General features: G+C 37.1%; 1 protein-coding gene across 1 annotated transcript in view; it reads right to left on the reverse strand.

Annotated features, from left to right (window-relative positions):
- Positions 1-21,488, reverse strand: part of LOC110389577 (guanine nucleotide-binding protein G(q) subunit alpha) — a 139,529-nt gene that overhangs the window by 40,047 nt on the left and 77,994 nt on the right. The window contains exon 3 of the mRNA XM_021380245.1: positions 3,819-3,973. Within this exon, the coding sequence (XP_021235920.1) occupies positions 3,819-3,973 (155 nt within the window). The remainder of the gene's footprint in view (positions 1-3,818; positions 3,974-21,488) is intronic.

A 21,488-nucleotide genomic window follows, 5' to 3' on the forward strand; every position in this document is an offset into this window, starting at 1 on the left:
ACACTGAGTTGCTGCTTCCCACGCGGGCGGGCGGGGGTTTGTCTTTTCCCTTTGCCGACTGTCGGGGTGACCCTGTGTCCAAGTGTTTTCCTACACACAACCATTAGCTTTGCATTTTCAGCAGCAATGACCACGAGTCTGCATGCCACGCTTGTAACAACCTGCTTCAGCAGAATTGATGCACTATTGCTGTAACCACTGCTGAAACACAATACTCACTGCCTCACTGTGCCCACATGCAATGTTTGGTTTCCGTAAATGTTCAGCAAGTGTAGATGAATGTCAGTGGGTACAATTTTTTCCTTCACGGAAGAATTCAATGACACACTTTTGCTTCATATGCACTTCCATGACAGACACCATTCCGTCAGACTGCCCCTCTGCTGCCATCTGTCACACAACAACAACATGCAATGGAGTACTCGTAGGAAGGTTTCACCTCTACTGCCATCCCATCAACATCTGTCTCTGATGTTGCAGGCCAACATAATAAAATAGGGGACATTCCTTTAGGGGTAGCAATCGTAAAATGTTAAAGTTGTCACAGTGGGATTTTCCTGCTTCACAGAGTTGCCAGAATAACTAACACAATCATACTCTCTGGTAACATACAGCACAGTAAATTGAAGTACTTTTCAGTGTACTAACAGAAGCTGCAAACAAAACTAAATGTAAAACAGCTCTGGCTTCATTTTCAGAATTTCTATAGTGGTTTGCACTTCTCAGCTTCAATACCACTGGTGAGAAATTATGGTACATTTACCAGTTTCTAGAACTATCTAATCTTAAGCTAACGTAAATACAGTAAACATAATATTTTTGAAGTAAGTCAGGAGGTGAAAAAATCTGCAATATGTTCTTTTTACCACTAACTCATTCAAATCCTGCACATCTTCCTCAGTTTCAAATTTCTGCAGGACAAAACCCCAACCTTAGCAGAAGGCTAAAAGAAGAGCAAATCAAAAATGCTCCTACAAATTTTTCTTACGAGCGGTTAAAAATTATATAGATATTAAAAGCACAAAATCATAGAAACATAGAATGTTTTGGGTTGGAATGGACTTAAAAGATCATCCTGTTTCAACCTCCTGTCATTGGCAGTGACACCTCCCACTAGCAGTGTAACAGTTCTCTCACAGCATCAGTTCCTTTTTAAGACTCCCACAGGCTTGTGATGCCCTATGAATTCCCTACAGCTTTATGAAATTAATGAATAAATGTCCTGATCACTAGAGCCAATACTAGCAAACAGTAAACTTTACTGGTTCCAAAGCACATTCCTTTTAGCACACAGTAATTCCATTGAAATGCACCTATTTTGAAAGTGGAACATGGAAGCAAAATGGTGTTTTTAACGAATGGGTATGAAGAAATCAATTTTTGAGCTGAAGTTACAAAACCTATCAAACTCTGAAGGAATATTGTGACATAAAAATCACAAATGACCAAGGAACTATGAGATGCCCTCAGAGCCACTCTTTTCAGCTGATTCAAGTCACATGACCACAGGTATATGCATGGCGATATCACTGCACAATAACAAAGAAATGAAAATAAAACTATGTTGCTCAAGGTGATAGCAAACACAGAAAAAAAAAAAAAAAAAACAAGGATTCTTTACATGTATAAATAATAAAGCACAGCATTAGATACTGATTGGCACAGACAACCAAATGGGGATATTAAATACTGGCACAGATAACACATTGAAGAAATTGAGGGAAGGGAAATCATATTTATTTATCTGGAATGTTATAAAACAGCTAAGGAAGAGTTGCTAAGCAGTTATTCTCCGGTAACCTTACACAGCACATGAGAACAGCCTGCTTCCTGAACCTTGGTCATCCAGTACAGCACAAAGAGATAGATCTCAGCTCACAGAACTATTGCTTAAGGTTATCTTCACTGTGGTGTTGGTTTACATACTGTGAGCACTATCTCTGAAGCCATAAGGGAAGTGGTTTAGTGGTTAGTAAGTGAGTAAGTCACAAAGTAACGTATATGGGAAGTTAATAATCTATTTATCTGATGCGCTCTTGACTTTACCACAGGTAAGTCTAGAAATTACTTTTAAAACCAACAGGAACGTCCAACTTTTGGAGTATTCAATGGTAAAAAAAAAAAAAAAAAAACAAAAAACAACAGAGTATATTTGATGAGCTATCAAGAGTTTCAAGTCAACTCCCAGCGGTTAGAAAACTTTCTCTTAAACCTTATCCTCCTCTCTTTGGGTAAAAGCACATGATGCATTCTTCCATGGTACTAGCAGTGGGTATAAAACCAATAACAATGACAAAGCAGGTCAAAGGATAACAGAAAGTACATAAAAATACAAGATACATTAGAAACAGAAACATTACTCAGAAACAAGAACAATCGTACAAAACATAGAGGAAGAGATTGAGAAAGACAACATACAATAATACTGGGGAAAAAAAACAGTATAGAGAACAGATTGAAAATACAATTACCGCAAAAACAGAGAAAAACTGTGAGGAGAGAATCATGCAAGGGATGAATGAATACCGTATGACATATCAATACATATGCTTAGATCATATACAAGAGGACAGCAAATCATTGCTTCTGCTTCAAACAATATTTCAGAGGAAACTACTGTCTCACCAAGTCAATGAGCACTGGGTGCTTATTTCTGTCTTACTGTCTTGTGAATCCCAATTGTAAATTTTAAGCATCTTGTTTTGCTGATTTGTGATACAGGGGCTTAAATTTAGCAGATTCTCTTTGGGTATTCTGTTGCTAAGCACATTTGCTGTATTTCTAAAACAATTCATTTTTGGTTTCTGCTAATTTACTGGACTTCATTATTTGAAGAAATACTTGCAAGCATAAATATATTAGAGGATCTTATAAAGACTCATATATAATGATTCATAATTCTAATGTTTTACTTTCATCAGAAACAGATTTTGCAGAACTCTGATGTATGAATTATACTATAGTTAAAACCAGTGAACTTGCAAAACCTCACATTTAATTGCCATACCTGTTGAGCTTTAAAAATAACCCACTGATTGGTATGTTTACTTTTGGCAAATTATTGGTACTAGCAATATGCTTCTGTAGGTACTTAATTAATTATTCTTTATTGATTTTAATAGTACTAAGAAGATCCATATGTCCCCCAAAAACCAGAGTTCAACATTTGATACCAATTCTTGTCACACAGGCATTTTTATTGTTGTTGATCTACAAAAGGTAGATTTTAAAATGTTCTTACTCTACCTTTTTTTCCCTATGCTTTACAAATTTCAGTATTTTTTCTGTTATATGTTTGCCTTTCTGACAGATATGTTCTTTTACATTTTGGCCTTGTTTCCACAAAGGAAAGGCAGCTCAATAAACTTGCTTCATACTACCTACCTCACCACCAGGACTGCAAATGCAGCCTGTGAGAGAAAAAGTGAAAATCCAGGAAGAGAGAAATCCTAGAAGACTGTTTTTTATGAATCGTATGGAAATTGATTGCACTTCCTGCATTGAAGTACTGCATTTTTGAGCGTATGTCAGAAGAACGCAGGTGAACAAGTGCTTTCTACTTAGAATCTCTCACTTAGAATTTTACTTTAGACTTTGAATGGTACCTGAATTTCATTCTGGGAAATACATACACATTTAATAGTAGAAGCAATCCACAACTTAAAAGCAGCTTTTAAATTATATTTGGCAAGTGTACTTTTGTGCTGCATATATGTACAAGTATGTACACAGACATACAGTTTAAAAAGCTAAAAAGTGAAAATTACTTTGCAAGAAACAAAGTGAGATATAGTTGTTTGTAGCCATCGTATACTTACTATTTAGTTGAATCTGATAACTGATACTCCCGTCGTCTATCATAACATTCCTGAATTCCAGGGTCATTCCATAAGCTTCTTATTGCATCTACATATGGGTTCTCAAAAGTTGACACCTTCTCTACGTCGACTTCCCGCACTAACTGTGCATGAGCCTAATTGAAACAAACAAAGCAATGAAATTTATATCACTTTCCACATTTGCAGATGGCTCATATATAGTAAACATGATTAACGGGAATAATTTTCAGAATGGCCATCTCACCAATGTGTATATGGAAATTTGAAAAGTCAAGTACTATCAGGAAGGTTGTGAAGATGGGGAAGGGGACCACCAGTATAAGGAGTTCTAAAAAGAAAGTACAGAGGAACCCTTATTTATTTTGTTATTTGAAAAGTTCATAGATCTCAACTTGGATCAGCACATCTTGTGCTTCTTTTGTTACCAGGCTCTGTCAAGCAGAGTACCTGCTACCCACTCTACAAGCTGAACAACTCATTAGCACCTAAATATAGGATAATTGGATAACATGAAGAAAAAAAAAGGGTGAAAATGCAAAATATTCAAAGAGGAATATTTCACCAAAATCTGTATTCATGTGAATCAACTTAGTGATGGTGCAGGAAGGACCATAAATAAGAGTATTGAGTAAATTATACATGAGTGATGATAAAGTCTGTTTGAACGAAGACAAATAGCAGCAGGTATAACATTAAGACAGAAGATGAATTAACAAATGTGGGCCTTCACTTCAGACTGTTTACTACAAACTACTATTACTTAGACGAAATATATGAGGCATTTGAAACAAAAATTTTACTTAATTACGCTAATTTTAAAAAAAATTCAATGTTGATTTTTCAGGTACAGTTTTAGCGCAGATAAAATACCTGCTTTTTAAATGATAATCTGTTAGCCAGCTTGACTGATTCAGACTCCGAAAGAGCCCAAGAAATGAGAGAGGAGGGAAGGAATTTGTCTTTCATGGAAATTCACTGTAAAAAATTCTTCATGTTACCACAAGCATAACAAAACTTACTATTAGGTAAAGCAAAGCAAGATTCTTAGAAAAGTTTTGAAGTTTCAATTTGTATTATAAACTATGTTCGTACTACATTATAGAGATTCTTAAAAAGTAGCCTCTAAAATTGGGATATGCCAGTCGGAAATAACCTCTAATAAAAACACCACACTCCTAAATGCTGTTAAAATTTACTTAAGCACTATGGACACAAAGAAGAACAATTTCTAAGTTGTGTCAGAAGAATTATGCACACAATTCAGTACATGAATATATCCATCAATTTAAATAGAGACAGATATACATACAAACACACATAAACACTGAGACAAGAACTTAATCAAGCAAATAATGTGAAGGACATGAAATTATGTCCATTTTAATTTAGGTGAAGGTATACTGAAAGGATTGTTCTACTGAGTTGAAATAAATTTAAATAAATTTATCCTCTGTTACCGAACAGCCGCCGTGCTCTTTTCTAAACAGACCAGGAGAACGACGCTTCTAATTACTACTTAATGAAGTCCAATACACAGAACAATTAGTTATTCAAGTGGAAATAAAAGCTTCAAGTTCAATGTGAAAAAAGTGTGTCTTAGAGATACGGCAAGCTTCTCTTTTAAACATAAGCCAACCTCAAAAGATCTAACAAAGAGTATTTTCTTCTGCATCATGCCCTCACATTCTCAAACTGTCTGGACAAATCATGGAGCGTCTCCACATTCTCACAGCAAATAACAGGAAATGGTATGCTACTAAACACAGAACAACAGTTTTGTGAAACAGGATTTATTTATTTATTTAACTTTCTTGTATCTTATCAAGCTCAGTTGCATGTTCTGTACTCTTTGGGCTTTATATGCTTCCAAAAGAATGATGCCCAGAATATTTGCTCACTGACTGACAAACTGATAGAACAGTATATTCTGATATTGATTCTTTTTTTATGTACCTGATCTCTGAAATTATAGCCAAATGCTATCAAAATGCTAACAGAGGTGAAATACTGACTCACTATTCAACTATTGCTCTTAAGCTTTCATTGGAAATTTCTCATAACTGATGTATTTCTCTAAAAGGTGCTCAAGTACTCAACACAGGTAGCAGAGAAAATCATAGATGATTACTTTATTCAGTTATGTACCTACATTTACTATTACAATTGTTCAAGACATTGCATTGTTTCATTTATCAGTTCTGTGTGTTCTACCATTCAACTAATACGACTTTGGACCACAGTTAAATCTTACAAAAAAAACTACTCTATATGCCAGTAAGTAATGTCCATCAGAAAATTAATTCAGCTTTTTAAAATGATAAATATTTCTCCAGTGAACACTGCTTCTGTTTCCTTTTGGTTTGCTTGAGTAGACTCATGAGAGCTTGTACTCTACTGCTCTACAGCTCTCCACAACAGTGCTATTTCTTTTAAAAAAGTAGAATCACAGAATATTCTGAGTTGGAAGGGACCCATAAAGATCACTGAGTCCAGCTCCTGGCTCCACATAGCACCACCTAAAAATCAGACCATATGTCTGAGAGCATTGTTCAGAAAAGTAATGCCCCTTCATATAGATTTCAAGACTTTATTAAGCCTCAGCTGCATCTTCTTGTTCCCAGAAGTACTACATTCTCCTGTAGACTATGTTTTTCACTATGAGAATCTGTCATTCAGTATCTTTTGCTTTTCTTCCATGGAAAATTCAAGAGATAGAAAAAGCACAATAACGCTATCTGATAGAGCAAATTCTCAGCTACAAAATACAATTTCTCGACATAGTCACCACCATTAGCTGTGCATTTTTGTGAGTGATAAACAAAAGCCTGCATACCACGCTCATAAAAAAGTGCACCAGCAGAGGTGACGCATTGTTTCGCACCTGCTATTACAGCATTGCTGCTAAGGAGGTGTTGCCCACATAGTCTACGTTTCATAAGCCCCAACAGATGGAAGTCAGATCATACCAAATCCACACTATACAGCGAGTGCTGTAGGACAGTCCAGCCAAGATGCCAATGTGCTCCATGGTCTTCAAACTGGAATGGGGTCTGGCATTATCATGTTAGAAAGGTTGTATTCTTCTCTGGCCTAACTCTGGAAGCTCAAGCCTTAGTCAGAGTTACGATACAGCAGTCAGAGCTGATAAGATTGTCTGGGCTCCTGGAAATCCAGAAGCATCAAGGATCACCCCCTTCCTACCCCACAGTGCACATCACTTTACATGCTGAAGGCTGTGTCTTGAACCTTTTCTTTGATGAGGAATTCACATGTTGTCACTCCATGGACTGTCATTTTGACTCCAGCTTAAAGTGGTAATTCAGTATCTCATCACCAGTAATGACGCAGTCCAAGAAACACCTTCAGCCTTGTCTTGCTTCAGCAGGTCCTGACAAATTTGCATATGGTGCTCTTTCAAATCTTGTGTGAGCATTTGTGGGACCCACCTGGTGCAAACTTGGAGAAATCCCAACATTGCCAGCATCACTTCCAACACATTGCTGCCATTACAGCTCCGTACACAATTCCATGCTTGCAATCCACTGACTTGTGAGGATCAGCTGATCAAGATGCTCTTCATATTGTGGTGTGACAAATGTGCAGAGCTGCCTGGAATTACTAGCCTGTCTTTCACATCGCTGTTGCTACTGCTAAAACACACCACCCATTACCTCACTACACTCACATCCCCTGTTTGGTCTCCATAAACATTCAGCAAATGCTGATGAATGTCAGTGGGTGCTGTTTTTTTCTCATAGAGGAATTCTGTTACACACTTTTGCTTCATATGCACTTCCATGTCAGATCCCATTCTGCCAGACTGCCCCTCTGCTGCCTTATATCACACAGCAACAACATGTAACATAATACTAGTGGGAAGGTTTAACCTCTACTGCCATACCACCAAAATATATCTAACTCTGATGTCAACACAATAAAATTGGAGGTATTACTTTTGGAGCAGTACACAATTCCTGGTGCTAGACACAGACATCTAAACACATTACATGGCTTCGCTTTTCTCTCATTTGTTCTAGTAAATAATTGAATTATAGAACTGTTTGGGTTGGAGGGGACGTTTAAGTTCATCTAGCTCCAATCCCCCTGCTATAGGCAAGGACACCTCACTGTAGAGCAGGCTGCTCAAAGCCCCATCCAGCCTGGCCTTGAACACCAGGTCCCAAGTTGCACCGGGGGAGATTCAGGTTGGACATTAGGAAAAACTTCTCCAAAAGAATGGTCAAGCACTGGAACAGGCTGCCCAGGGAGGTGGTAGAGCCACTGACCCCGGACATGTTTAAAAAACATTTAGATGTTGTACTGAGGAACATGGGGGGAATTTTGGTGATAAGTGGATGGTTGGACTGGATGATCTTGGAGGTCTTTTCCAACCCTGGTGATTCTATGATTCATCATTATCCAGTTTCTGCAAGTGTAAACTTTATATAGTACCTCTTAGTCTTCACTAATATTTTTGCTATACCCTAAAATTACTTTTGAGAGTGAGGGAAGTCAAGCTGTTTCTGTTTAGAAAATTGTGCTTCTTAGATTTATTTCTTTTGGGACATGAATAATTATTATCAAATCATTATCACAACAACGACTAAACAAACAAACTCACAAACTCACTCCAGACAAAACTGAAGGATTCTGAAGTACCATCAAATTCAAATTGGTAATTAACTTATAATTACAAGCTCAGCTGTAACGTACAGCACACAAAATCTAGATGGTACATCTACTTTTTCAGTCTAACTATTGACATAAGGAGTCATTTTCTGTGGCCATCAAGTATGAGAGTATTTATAGCAATTTCCACATCATTTGCCACAGATCTTATGAACACTCATTCAATTACTTTTAACAAATTAATTTTTTTCCTAGATTTAAGTGTTTCTTCACTGATTTCTACAAGTATTTACTAAATGATCAATGAAAAAGAAAACTGGAATTTTCTGGAATATCATCAGATTCCAAAACCAGGAAATCTAACAAAATAGCTCTTTTCTTCTTCATTATCATTCCTCTCAGGAAATTACTGTCAGTGTTAAAACTAATCATGATCCTGAGTAACATAACATTTTGTTTGTCTACCTGGCAATAACTCTTGCACACAATCCATGAATAATAAGTATACATTTTTCTTAATCTCTAGGTTCCACTGTACCAGTTTTCTAACTGCTATCTTGTAATTCTTTGAAAGCTCTGATGCTTCCTAGGGGCTAATTGGGCCAGCCAATTGATATGTTCTGGTGTTATCTCTGTATGGAGAATGGCCTTTTGGAACTTTACAACAGTGACTGCAATCAGTGTTTTAGTAAGCTTGGAAAAAGGTTCAGTTCTTTATATTCCTTCTGATATAATCCCTGTAATTTTTTCAGAGTAGGACTCCAGCCTATGAGTGATTTATGTAACAGAGGACAGACAGAAATGCAGTCTATTTCAAAAGAAATTCCTCTGGGATCCTAAGTCCACAAGTGAAAGCAGTACACTTGAGATGCAGCAGACAAAGCTGCTTTTTTAATAATAGTCTCTGCGGACTAGCTGATATTAAGATGCTCAATTAAAGAATTATCTCACACAGGAAAGAACATCTTTATATATGTTTTCTCTTTTGTAGAAAGATTTCATAAACCCATCAGAAAATGCCTGTGGCTGTGTTTGGCTATCAGTAACTAAGGGATAAAACATGGAGGTTAGGTTTGGATGCTAAAGTTTACACTGATCGCATAACTGAGTGCAATGGCATGTGATAAGACCCAGGAAGTCCAGGAGCTGAATCAAAGTTGTTACAAAGCCACCACCATGATCATGTATTTGTCAAACAAAACATCTACTGATAATGCAGCTTAAAAGCAGAAATGATTACTTATACCAGTTCAACAAGAGTCATGAGTTATGACTCGTGAACCTGATGACTTGTCATCTACAAGTGTGGCTCATTCAAATACTCCCTCTTCCCTTACAGGATTGTATAGCAAGGCATGCTGCTTTGGAGATTTTCCTGTAAACCTTTAGATATTTCAAGCAGATATAACATTTGATAAGAGTAATAGTACTATTCTATTCCACTCTCTTGAAAACTAAACAGCTGTGGGATATATTCCTTACCATGCCACAAAACAGGAATCTGACTGATAACCATTCCCAGGTAGGAAAGTGTACTTACATAGTGTTAACAAAAATAATTTGGAAGAGGACTGTAAAGAGAACATTGCTTCCTTTGAGCAACTCTGGAGCACAGAACTAGGCTAAACAGGGAAGAGGTTTGATTTTTTAACCTTTGATTGTTAAAGTCTGTGCTACATCTTCCTCTCAAAAGAAGGCTAGGTTTTGGATATTCCCACTATTTTTGTTGTTTGCTGTAAATCAGCACAGAATAACCTACCAAAAAACTCTGCTAAAAGAATCAGTAACTCCAGATAAAAATCATCATGAATGTGTAAGTGAATTGACATTCAGATTTTCTATTTATACAACGTAGTATTTTTGCCTAAAAATTTCAAACATTTCAGTAAGGTCCTAAGTATAATAAAGGACTGGAGTTGTATAAAATTCTCACAACACATAGGTCAATTACTTCCAATGGTGAAAGTAATTACTGCTAGATTCTTACTACATTTAGGATATTTTACTATGAGAATAAAGGGAATATGATTTAGAATTATGAAAAAGCTTTGGTAAGTACAAACTGATGAAAAGGCACAAGGAGGTATACACAGAGCATCATTTTCTGTAAAGCAGCATAACTGTTCAAAATGAAACTGAAGAAAAGCTTCATCAACATAGAAAGCATAAAGGAGTAATGCTGCTTTCCTTTCTCTATAGCCTTCGGAAGGAGCAAAAATGCTCACAGAGCATTTCAACCTCCTGAAAGTCAAAAGATGGTCCTTTGTCTTTTCCTGGACAAGTCATGGACAACTCATGACCAGAACTAACACCTTTACAGAAAATATAAAGATGAAACAGTTAAAAACCATAATGTGATTTTCAATTGCCTGATTCATGATAAACATGCAGGAGAAAGGAACAGTGCACTTTCCTCACCTCGACTCCGCATGTAACATGGAGATATGCATAGCTATGCATGGACAAAGGGAAAAATAAGAACTTTTTTTCACTTTCGAAGTGCAAGTGAAATCTCAAATTGGTGAAATGAAACCCATTAGGATCTGAGATTAATTTACAGAGAGCCATTTCACCACAAATAAGCAAAAGACTGGCACTCAAGCAGAATTCTAGTTCATAACATTATATGTAATATCACCAATTTAGTGCCAGTATACTAGAACACACAGTATCATTAACTTACTTTGTATGGCTGATGTAATATATTCTAGCAATCTGGAAATCTCTCCGTCTAAATGGGATGACTTGTAAATTAGACTTTATAATCACCTAGCAACCAAGCTAAAATTTTTACACATTTGATCTGAAATCATGCAGCTAGCCGCTGATTTTCCGAAATGTGAATTAAAAACTTCTGCAGTGAGGATTCCAGAAAAAGAAACCACCTTACGCTCTGAACAAAACCCTTAGGTTTTGTGTGTGTGATTTTTAGTTACTTTCAGAGACTTCTTTATGGATCAGTCAAGTGCTATACTGCTCCTTTCCAACTGCTCTAGCAATTCACCTCCAAGTTTTTTTTTGTCATGCAGGAAGGCTAGACATTCTGCTCTGAAATTGCTCAAGATAATCTGCCTATTTAAATATCCCACTCTATAATCTTCATTCCTGCTAAAACCATTTAAAAAAAATACATGCAATCGTATTTTAATTGTGAATAACAGCTCCAACTTAAACTTTAATTAAGGAATTCACGATATTCTACTTACATACATTTAAGTTCTTGATTTGGATTCTATTCCATTAATTTAGCATGTTTAGCTTTTTTTTTTTTTTTTTACTTTGAAGAAAATAGACAAGTAAAATACAGGTCACGTTAGTAGAGAGTATTCCCTGCTTTCCTATAGGACCCCTTTAGATACTGATGGGTGGCTATCAGATCTTCCCAGAGTCTTCTCCAGGCTGAACAGCCCCAGCTCTGTCAGCCTGTCCTCATAGGGGAAGTGTTGCATCCCTTGGATTACTTGTGTGGCCCTCTGGACACACTCCAACAGGTGCATGTCTCTCCAGTATTGAGGACTCCACATCTGGATGCAGTACTCCAGGTGAGGCCTCACCAGCGCAGAGCAGAGGGGCAGGATCACCTCCCTTGACTTGTTGGACATGTTTCTTTAGATGCAGCCCAGGATACGGTTGGCTTTCTGGGCTGCAAGGGCACATTACTGGCTCATGTCTAGCTTGCCATCCACCAGTACACCCAAGTCCTTTTTGGCAGGGCTGTGATATCCTTTTTTACATCAGCTTGTATTGACAGTCTCCTGAATCTCCCAATTCAAATAAATACGTAAGTTTCCCAAGCAAGCAGTGGAAAATATTGGTCAAGAATCCCTTACTGAAGTTTAGAAAAATCTGAACTGCAGCCATTTGAGTTTTGACAATGCTAATCTGAACACAAAACTAAATCCAGACATCTCCTACACATAGTTACAGCAACTATTTACATCCTACCAAAGCCCTCATAATTAACAACTGATGCGCCTGAGTGGGTACAATTTTTTTCTACTGGTAAAACCTACTTCCTAATTAACTCAGATTTGCAGTGACAGAAATTAAATTAGAAACATTTCAGATCTAAATCAGTCTAAGCAAGAATTTGCAACAAGATCTTTCCTTTCAACCACACTTGTAGTTTACACGAATTATCCAGATTACTGCTCTATGTGAAGATAACGTTATCAGCAATTATTTTCAAAAACACCTAAGTAGGCACATACAGTCATGTTTTCAGAAAAAAAATCCATGGTCTAGACTTTGTCTTTCTGAAGAATACTTCTGAGATCTTTACATCAATATCATGGAATAACTGCACAAATATTTATGATCAGAATGCATAAGCAAACATACCGTTGTTTCTTGAACGAGCTAAACCAGTTCACATATACAAAATGTAAATGGGAACTAATGGATTGCTTCTTAGTGTTAGAGCAGCTAACATTTCAGGTAAATGTTAATAAAACTACTCCATAAAGCTTACATGAGTAAATAAGGCAACAGAGGCAGAAGGCAGTCATCCTTGAAGCTAGAAAACTCAAATAACATGTTCCATTATATTTAGCTGGTATAAACTGCGGCAGGCTTAGAATTGCTTTCAACAACACTGAACAGAGATCAGAGCCAATCCCAGAGTTAGGGATGTTTTTTCTGGTCCACCACGGTTTGTTATCATGCACACAGTTCAACAACATGTATCTGACAAGCTACTAATCAGGAAACAGTAGTTGAAGTATTGGACCACATGGTAATAAAAAAGCTAAAACTGCTCACTCACAGCATGTTAGCTCCTTTCCTAAGGAGCATCTCCCATATAGCCTATAGATAAAAAACTGAATGGATACAAAAATCACAAAAGGTTATAAATAAGTAAGTAAATTCAACTGCCAGTCTCTCTAAAATGACTTCACAAGAATCCTGGATAGATAACCGTAATTTTTAACTAATGCTTTTCCTACAAGAGCTTGATAGCTTCATGACCTACTGCACGTTTTTGGATAGTGGTCAATATCACACAAAATATCAAACTTTTCAGCAGTAATAGTTTTCCATGTGATGTAGCTGGATCTATGGAAGAACAAGTTATACAAACATGAACATGCTGAAATTCTCATTCAATTTTGAAGTAAAATAACTGGCTGTATTTCACAACCCCATAAATATTCACTACCTCTATCAATCACTGCAATACAAGAGTAAGCATATAAAAAAAATAAAACGCTAATGCTGATCTATGTGAATTCTCACTTAATAAGAGTACACATGCACAGAACTCTTGCTTGAGCCTCACTCCTGTGCAGAGCCTGAATTAACCTTGCACAACACATACTCCTAAGGATCAGAAGAATAACAACTTTGCTTGGCTTCATGGATTTGGGTAGCAAGAAGTGAAGGAAACAACAGAGGTTGTGGTCATTTGTTTCAGGCAGTTTAGGAATTCATTGATCTCCTTCAATTGCTTACATGAAGGAACTGCGTAAGTTTCACTGACTGATATTTAGGGGAAAAGTAGGTTCTTTTTAAACAAAATCATGTCTTTACCCTTGTGCTTCAACTCAGAAGAGTAACGCATTGAAGTATTTACATTACAAGTAATCTTCTACAGAATTATATTGTACCAGTTTTCAGTTTCACACATATAATTTCTAATTTTTATAAAGTACTACCGCAAAGAAAAACAGGTAATCTCTGTACTTTTAAGCCATGCTTCTATTTTAAAAGGAAAAGAGTGCCCTCTGCTGACTAATACATAAAAAAGAATACAATTATTTCAAACTTATTTCTAGAAGTACCAGAAGACTGAGAAGGTCCCTTTTAAAATAATAACCAATTCCAGCAGAAATTTTCCTCTGAAAAAAATTGCAGCAATCTTAAGTGGTTGCAACTGCATGTTCTTCAACCAGGAAGACTGTCTTTCTAAATAACTACCTAATTTTTTGGACACAAAATTTTGAAAAATGAGTTTCAGACTTATCCTGGGCATGCAAAGCTACATTATACAGTATCACTTACTTCTTTTGGGTGCTTTGATTAACTTCTTTATGTCTAGAGTAATGAACTGGCAAAACCGCGGAAAGGGTCAACATTGAATCTCAGATGAAAAGCTGTTCTTTTGAATAGGGTCACACAAGAATGAATGTTGCCCCAAGCTGTTAAAGATAGCAAACCAACACTATTTTCTCCAGAGAAACCACAGACATATTATAACCTTGTGATGAGTAACTATTTGAAACATGCCGTGAGGGAGAATAAAATGGAAAAGAAAAAAAAAAGAGGTTTTGTGCCATGTGTGACCTAAAAAAGTGATAGCTTCTTTATAAAGCAGATATAATCTTTTCATTCCTAGAAACATACTGTATTTCTACTGGCTCTAATCAGATGCCAAGAAGAGTTTATTTAAAGAAGGACAGCAAAGCACTGCTGACTCCTCTTTAAAGGCTTCAGGCAAAATATCAGTCTCCTGAAACATAGTGCCAACTTCAACCATTAGGAAGAAAGATGAAAAGCCAATAAAAACACAATACTCCCTCAGAGAAATTACAGAAATGAATTTTGTACAAATAAGAGCATAAAAAGCTTTTTTTGTTACCTGGTGTGTATAAAATTGACATGCTTCGAATTAACATAATTAATTAGTATTTCAAAATGATTAATTTTGTTTACTATCTAGTCAGTATTTACAGAGAGAGGTCACAACAGTTCTTTTAACAGTCATTTGGGACAGCTTATTTATCTGCCAAAGCATAAATGGATTATCTTCCCCAGATGTTGGCTAAAACAGGACATGGTCCTTATAATTGTACAACTAATCATTAAATGTGGGGAAACAGGTTTTTTTGGTCTATAGTTCGTTTGGTTTTTAGTAACCTAAATGGCTTATAAAAGCCCATGTTTTCAGTTAAGAGTTAAATACATGTGAAGTAAAGCAAAACTTAGTTTTTTTTTCTACAATTTTGATTAAACTGTACTTGAAAGAGGCTTTTGGTAACTGAGTAAGAAAGGCAGCAAAGCAACAACACAGTCTACTGAGAAAAACTGTGTACTGTTTTTATTAGTGCAGTAAGGTTTCTATACTCAGTCACCTAATCCTGCTGTGCTCTGGAGTGACTAAGTCAAAAGCCACACACTGACATATCACATCAAATCCCCTGGAGACAAAAGGTTCTACATAGCCTCAAATGCTTCACACGTGGTCCCTTTGTAATACTTTCAGGAATGCCTGAAGCAGATTCCCAGGAAATCTTCAAGACAAAATGCAAATTACTATAGTAATACTGATAGACAGTCAACAGAACTGGTCTGCAATTAGTCTGTAAAACTGAAGATAGCACTAATTTCCCTTAAGAAACACGAAAGGATGAGGTTGAAAAAGTCAGCAAAGCAACACTGTTCTGATCCAATATCAGTTGAGGTTATTGCCATAACTTCTATTCTCCTCAGTGGGCTTGAATCTCCCTCTAAATACAAAAAAATGTCTGTAGCGCCTTTTTTTTGGACAAAGTAACAACATACTTGAATTCGTGCCCAAGATTAATCGTAAATTTTTCTAACAGTGAATAATATTTAGCTTCATTCAATCATTACAGTACTTTGATTTCATGAAATTGAACTACCTTTGTAAAGAAGGTAGTGAAAAAACTTTGTATCAGAAACACTGCTATGTGTTTGTAGGTAGGCTAGGACACGATTTTCAAGCTAAACAGAGAAAAGTTGGAAGGGAGGAATTAGAAGCTTAATGCTGTGAACCCAACCAACACTTTTTTTTTTTTTTAAATGTTGATCTCTACAGTTTCTGCAAAAAGCACAGGAACTCCACAGTCACTCTAATAAATGATGGCTGCTCTAAGGACTGGATGGTTGGTCAGCACCTGGCAGACCCTCTATTTAGGTATGCTACTGCTGCTGTCCTTTAACAACCTCTGGAATCAAATATACAGACCGTGAATCACAGAATCAGAGAATATCCAGAGTTGGAAAAGATTCACAAAGGATCACTGAATCCAACTCCTGGCATGACACAGGACCACTGAAAAGCCTATGTATGGGAGCACTGTCCAAATGCTCCTTGAACTCCAGCAGCTTGGGGCTGTGACCACTGCCCTGGGCAGCCTGCTCCATGCCCACCACTCTCTGGTGCAGCATCTTTTCCTAATCTACACCTGCCCCTCCCCTGACACAGCTCCATGCCGTTCCCTCAAGTCCCGCCACTGCCACCAGAGAGCAGAGCTCAGCGCTGTCCTCCACTCCCTGTGAGGAGCTCCAGCCACCATGAGGCCTCCCTTCAGCCTGCCCTGCTCTAGGCTGAGCAAACCCAGGGACCTCAGCTGCTCCATGTACATCTTGTCATCTAGACCCTTCACCATCTTTGTAATTCTCTAATACCTTTATGTCCTTATACTGTGGCACCCAGTGCTGCACCCAGTGCAGGAGGCGAGGCCACACAGCACAGAACAGACAGCTCCTCCCCTCGCCTGCTGGCAGTGCTGGGCCTGGTGCACCCCAGGTACAGTTGGCCCTTTGGGCTGCCAGGGCACACTGCTGGCTAATGTTCAACTTGCCATCAACAAAAGATCCATTTTGTAGGGCTGCTCTCCACAATCTTGTCCCCCACTCCATATGTATACGCAGGGATGTCCGATCCCAGGTGCAGACTTCGTGGCACTTGCTGTTGATAAACTTCACATAGTTGTTGACTGCCCAGATCTCTAATTTGTTAAGATCTCTTTGCTTGACCCTTCTACCCTGGAGGGAGTCAACAGTTCCTCGCAATTTAGCATTATCTGCAAACTTAATTAGTATGCAATTCCAGTTCAGCATCCAGATAATTTAAGAAAACACTAAAGAGAACTGGCCCTAAAATGGACCCGAGGGAATACCACTCCTGACTGGTTGCCAGCCTCATCTAACCCCTTTAAAGAGCAACCTGTCAGCCAACTGTCTATCCATCACGTTATGTACTTGTCTAGCCGTATGCTGGACATTTTGTCCAGAAGGATACTGTGAGAAATAGTATTTAAAATTTTGCTGAAATCCAAAAAGATTACATCTACTAACTTCCTTAGTCAATTAAGAGAGGACTACTGCAGGACAAGACACCCCTCCTTAACCAGCATGAACACAATTCCTATTTGGAAATGTTATTAGAATTTTACGATCAAAATACAATCATATGTTGATTCAGAAAACAGCATAATAACATAGTACTTTCTACTTTACTGAAATATTCTCAATTGCTATCTCTGTCAAGCTGTCACAATTGTTCTTAAGCAAAATTCACTGGCAGTGGGCTTAAAGTAGTTTCACTTCATTGGTGTCATGCTAGTGAATTATCTTTAAGCGTATAATGAAGTAATAAAAAATTCTTAGTAGAAAGCTAAGCAATTCATGGCACAGTTCAAAGAAAACTAAACTTTCTCTCATTTGTGCCATGAGAAAAAGGACACCCAGAATCCATAATTTCAATGCTGTTTCTCCTCCATCTTCTTCCTTTCAATAATTTCCTTTTATAGAACTAACCACTGTAACTGTTAATCTGCTGTGTACTGCACTGTTTTAAATTTCAGAACATTTTTTTAAACTAAAAAAATCTCGTTTAGAAAATAGAAAATCAAATTCTGCTCTCCGTGAAGTAACCAGCTCTTTTTATTCCCATGGACACAAATTCCAGATTCCACTTCCTTTTTCAAAACTCTGCTTTTCACAATACAGAAAAATCTTTCTCAGTCAGAGGTCCTGTGATGGAGAAAGGGACATTCAAAAATCCCAGTAATTCACCACCAGGAGAAATATCAAACTCAAGGTAAATTTTGATTAGCAATCACATTTACTTTTCAGAGACTGTTAATCATAGAGCAGTAAAATCACTCAATTTCAAATGGAAAAAAAGTAATAAACCAGTTTGAGGTCAGAAAGTCTTAATGCTCTTTGTAGAAAACCCTCTTTTCAATTTAAGCAGTAAAAACCAGAAATGTTTGCACTGTTTGCTGCTGAGAGCCAGCATATGATTCAAGTATAATGAAGGAGAAAAAAAATACAAAAAGAACAAAAATATCTGGAACAGAAGGCTCTGCCTATGCACACTACCGTGGCTGCTGCTCTGCGGAAGCTATCTCAGCCTTCTGCATAGGGTCACAAATACAGATTCAATTTCAAAATTTAGGTTATGTGAATCCGACTTAGCAGACTTATTAAAAGGTGGGCTTTTGAGAAGGAAACAGAAGTGTTATTCTTTAGAAATCACATTTTGATTCCATTAACACGCAAGAATTGACAAACACTTTCATAAAATTAAGGCAAGCCTGTATTTATGGTTGGTCTCTCAGTGCGATTAAGAGATTTCATTATCTCATATAACATTATTTTAATGGAAATCAATATATTTTGTCTGTAAGTCTTGATACATCATATATACCATACCTCCCAGGCACTGTTCTGCTGTAATTGTAAGTAAAATCTTAAATCTGGAAGAAAAAAGTGACTGTTAGGAACCTCAAAACATACTCCACCTTCTTCACCTCTACGACTGACAGGATTAATGTCAGTATCTTGGGTGTAGTACTAATATTTCCACATCAAGAAAGAAAGAACAAGAGAAAGCAGAGAAGGAATGAATAACAAAATAATTCTCTCACTTTTCAAGTGTTCAGCAACCTCATTTTCTTTGTACTGACATCCAAATCAAAATAGCTCCTGCAATCTGTACTAAATGAGCAATGCAAAAGTTACTATTCCTACGTGAACTAGATAAATTACAGAGATTCAGTAAGAATCTTAAATCTGGAAGTTGTATTTTTCTCCTTGCTTTGTCTTGTTATGAAACCATATTGGAAAGCTAACTACTGGACATATTTGACAAACGATGGTAAATAGTTCAAAAGGCTGTGTTGCCTAACTACAGCCTTCCAAAGCTGAAAAATGCCCAGCAATCATCTAAGGATTACTGTGAATTCAATGTCCTTAATTTACACAAAATCTACTTTTATTAATACAAATACAGTTATTCAGTTCATTTTCCTGTTGCTTGTATCACAGAAAATATGATAGTAATGAGGAAAAAGAGATGGGAAAGGAAATGACATCTTTAAATGATTCTGTGGGCACTGCTGTCTCCTACTGTCTTGAGAGAATAGTTATAAAAGGAAAGCTGCACGCTTGAAGCAGTGGAATTATTAAAAACATTCCTAAGACAGTATTTTAGAAGTAGATTTGGGCTGATGTAGCTATCCTAGTCGCCTTACTATTATACACAGATTCAAAGGGTGAAATAAAGAATTATAAAAATGACTGAGAAACACAGCTCTAGCAATACGGCTGTAGATTTTTATTATTTCTCATAATAAGGTACCACCATATTGGCTGCTTTCATGTACAACACTCACTTTACAGTTAAGTCCACTTGCAGTACCACATGTTCAAGTGATGTACTAGCAGCAACAGCATCAACACAGAAACTTGAGCATTAAGCCTTGAAGTTGATAAGGTTTCGTATTTCCTCAAAGAACTGAAGAAAGATGTTTTAAGTTGCCATTTCCTCTTTATCTAGTGGCTTTGCCTGTATAAATGCTGGTCCCTCCTTTCAACATGAGTGAATAAAGATGTCAGAAAAGCTACAAGCAGAAAAAGCTCTCTGGGAGAAAGCAAATTACTCATCCAAGTGTCATAGTGGCAGCTTGCCATAAACTTGCGAGCTGTACCAAAATGGCATCAAACAACACAGAAGACATCTGCCCGTCATACACTGCTTAACAATGGAAGAGATGCTTAATAGTTTCTCCACAACAATAAGAGAAGCTTTCTGCATGCCTAGACACTCTACAGTTACGTATTAGATTATGAATTGCTTTTGCTGAGTATTGAGTATTGAATTTGACTGTGGACTACCTTCAGCAATTACTGAAGTACGTTGTTTGAGTCAGGCTGCAAATGAAAGGCTGCAACTGAAGAACCTGGTAAGTTTAGAACTGCAGGAATCACAGAATTGTAGGGGTTGGAAGGGACCTCTAGAGATCATTGAGTCCAACTCCCCTGCCACAGCAGGCTCCCTAGACCAGGTTGTACAAGTAGGCATCCAGGCGGGTCTTGAATATCTCTAGAGAAGGAGAATCCACAACCTCTGTGGGCAGCCTGTTCCAGTGCTCCGTCACCCTCACCATGAAGAAGTTCCTTTGCATATTGGAAAGTAACCAGAAAGCAATCTGACATACGGAAAGCTGATTTATGAATGAGAAAGAAATCTTTTTTTTCATTCTTGCTTTCATTGTCTTTAGAGTGATGTTCTAAGCAGTTTTCCTTTAAAATGGAGAAAAGTTTGAAACTAACACTAGCATAAAAACAACGTCACTCATAGTTTCCATCTTAAAACTGTAACATCCATCCTGAACTCATTAAATCTCTACCTTTTATATTTAACCAACAGGTTTACTTAGATTTAAATAAAAAATACAAAGCTGCCAAAAAGTTTATGAACATTTCATTTGGTTGATCCTCAAGGTATAAGAACTATCAATTTGGTTACAGAGTCACATGCTAAAGTCATATGCAGGAATATGACTAAGTGAGAAGGGAACAACTCATTTCAGAAAGTTTTTAAATAGAGTTAATATAGGAATGTATTTTACTGAAAGGTAATTCAGGTTGCATACGTTCTAACCATTCTCTACATGTTAGATATGCTACAGTAAGTAAAAACTCACCCTCTGTGTTAAAGCTACAGTACTACAGATTGTTCTGCATATTTAAAGCAAACGGATCATTTTGTGTTCACATAAATCTTAATTTTTCATTTTCAGGAGTCACACATCACAGAAATCATTTGTCCCAGGCCACATTTATCTGAATAAAACTTGCTACTTTTTTTGGTACAATCTTTATCACCAGCAAGGTCATTACTGTATCAGTGACACTGGAAGAGAAAACAAGAGTTCAGGAAGTTCTAAAAATGGAGAGAATGGACGTAAAGAGAAGTAAAAGAGCATGAGTTAACACTGAGAATAAATGTCAAGTAGAGCACATATGCTTCACTGCTTTAAATGG

The sequence above is a fragment of the Numida meleagris genome, chromosome Z, assembly GCF_002078875.1.
Source record: "Numida meleagris isolate 19003 breed g44 Domestic line chromosome Z, NumMel1.0, whole genome shotgun sequence".
Lineage (NCBI taxonomy): Eukaryota > Metazoa > Chordata > Aves > Galliformes > Numididae > Numida > Numida meleagris.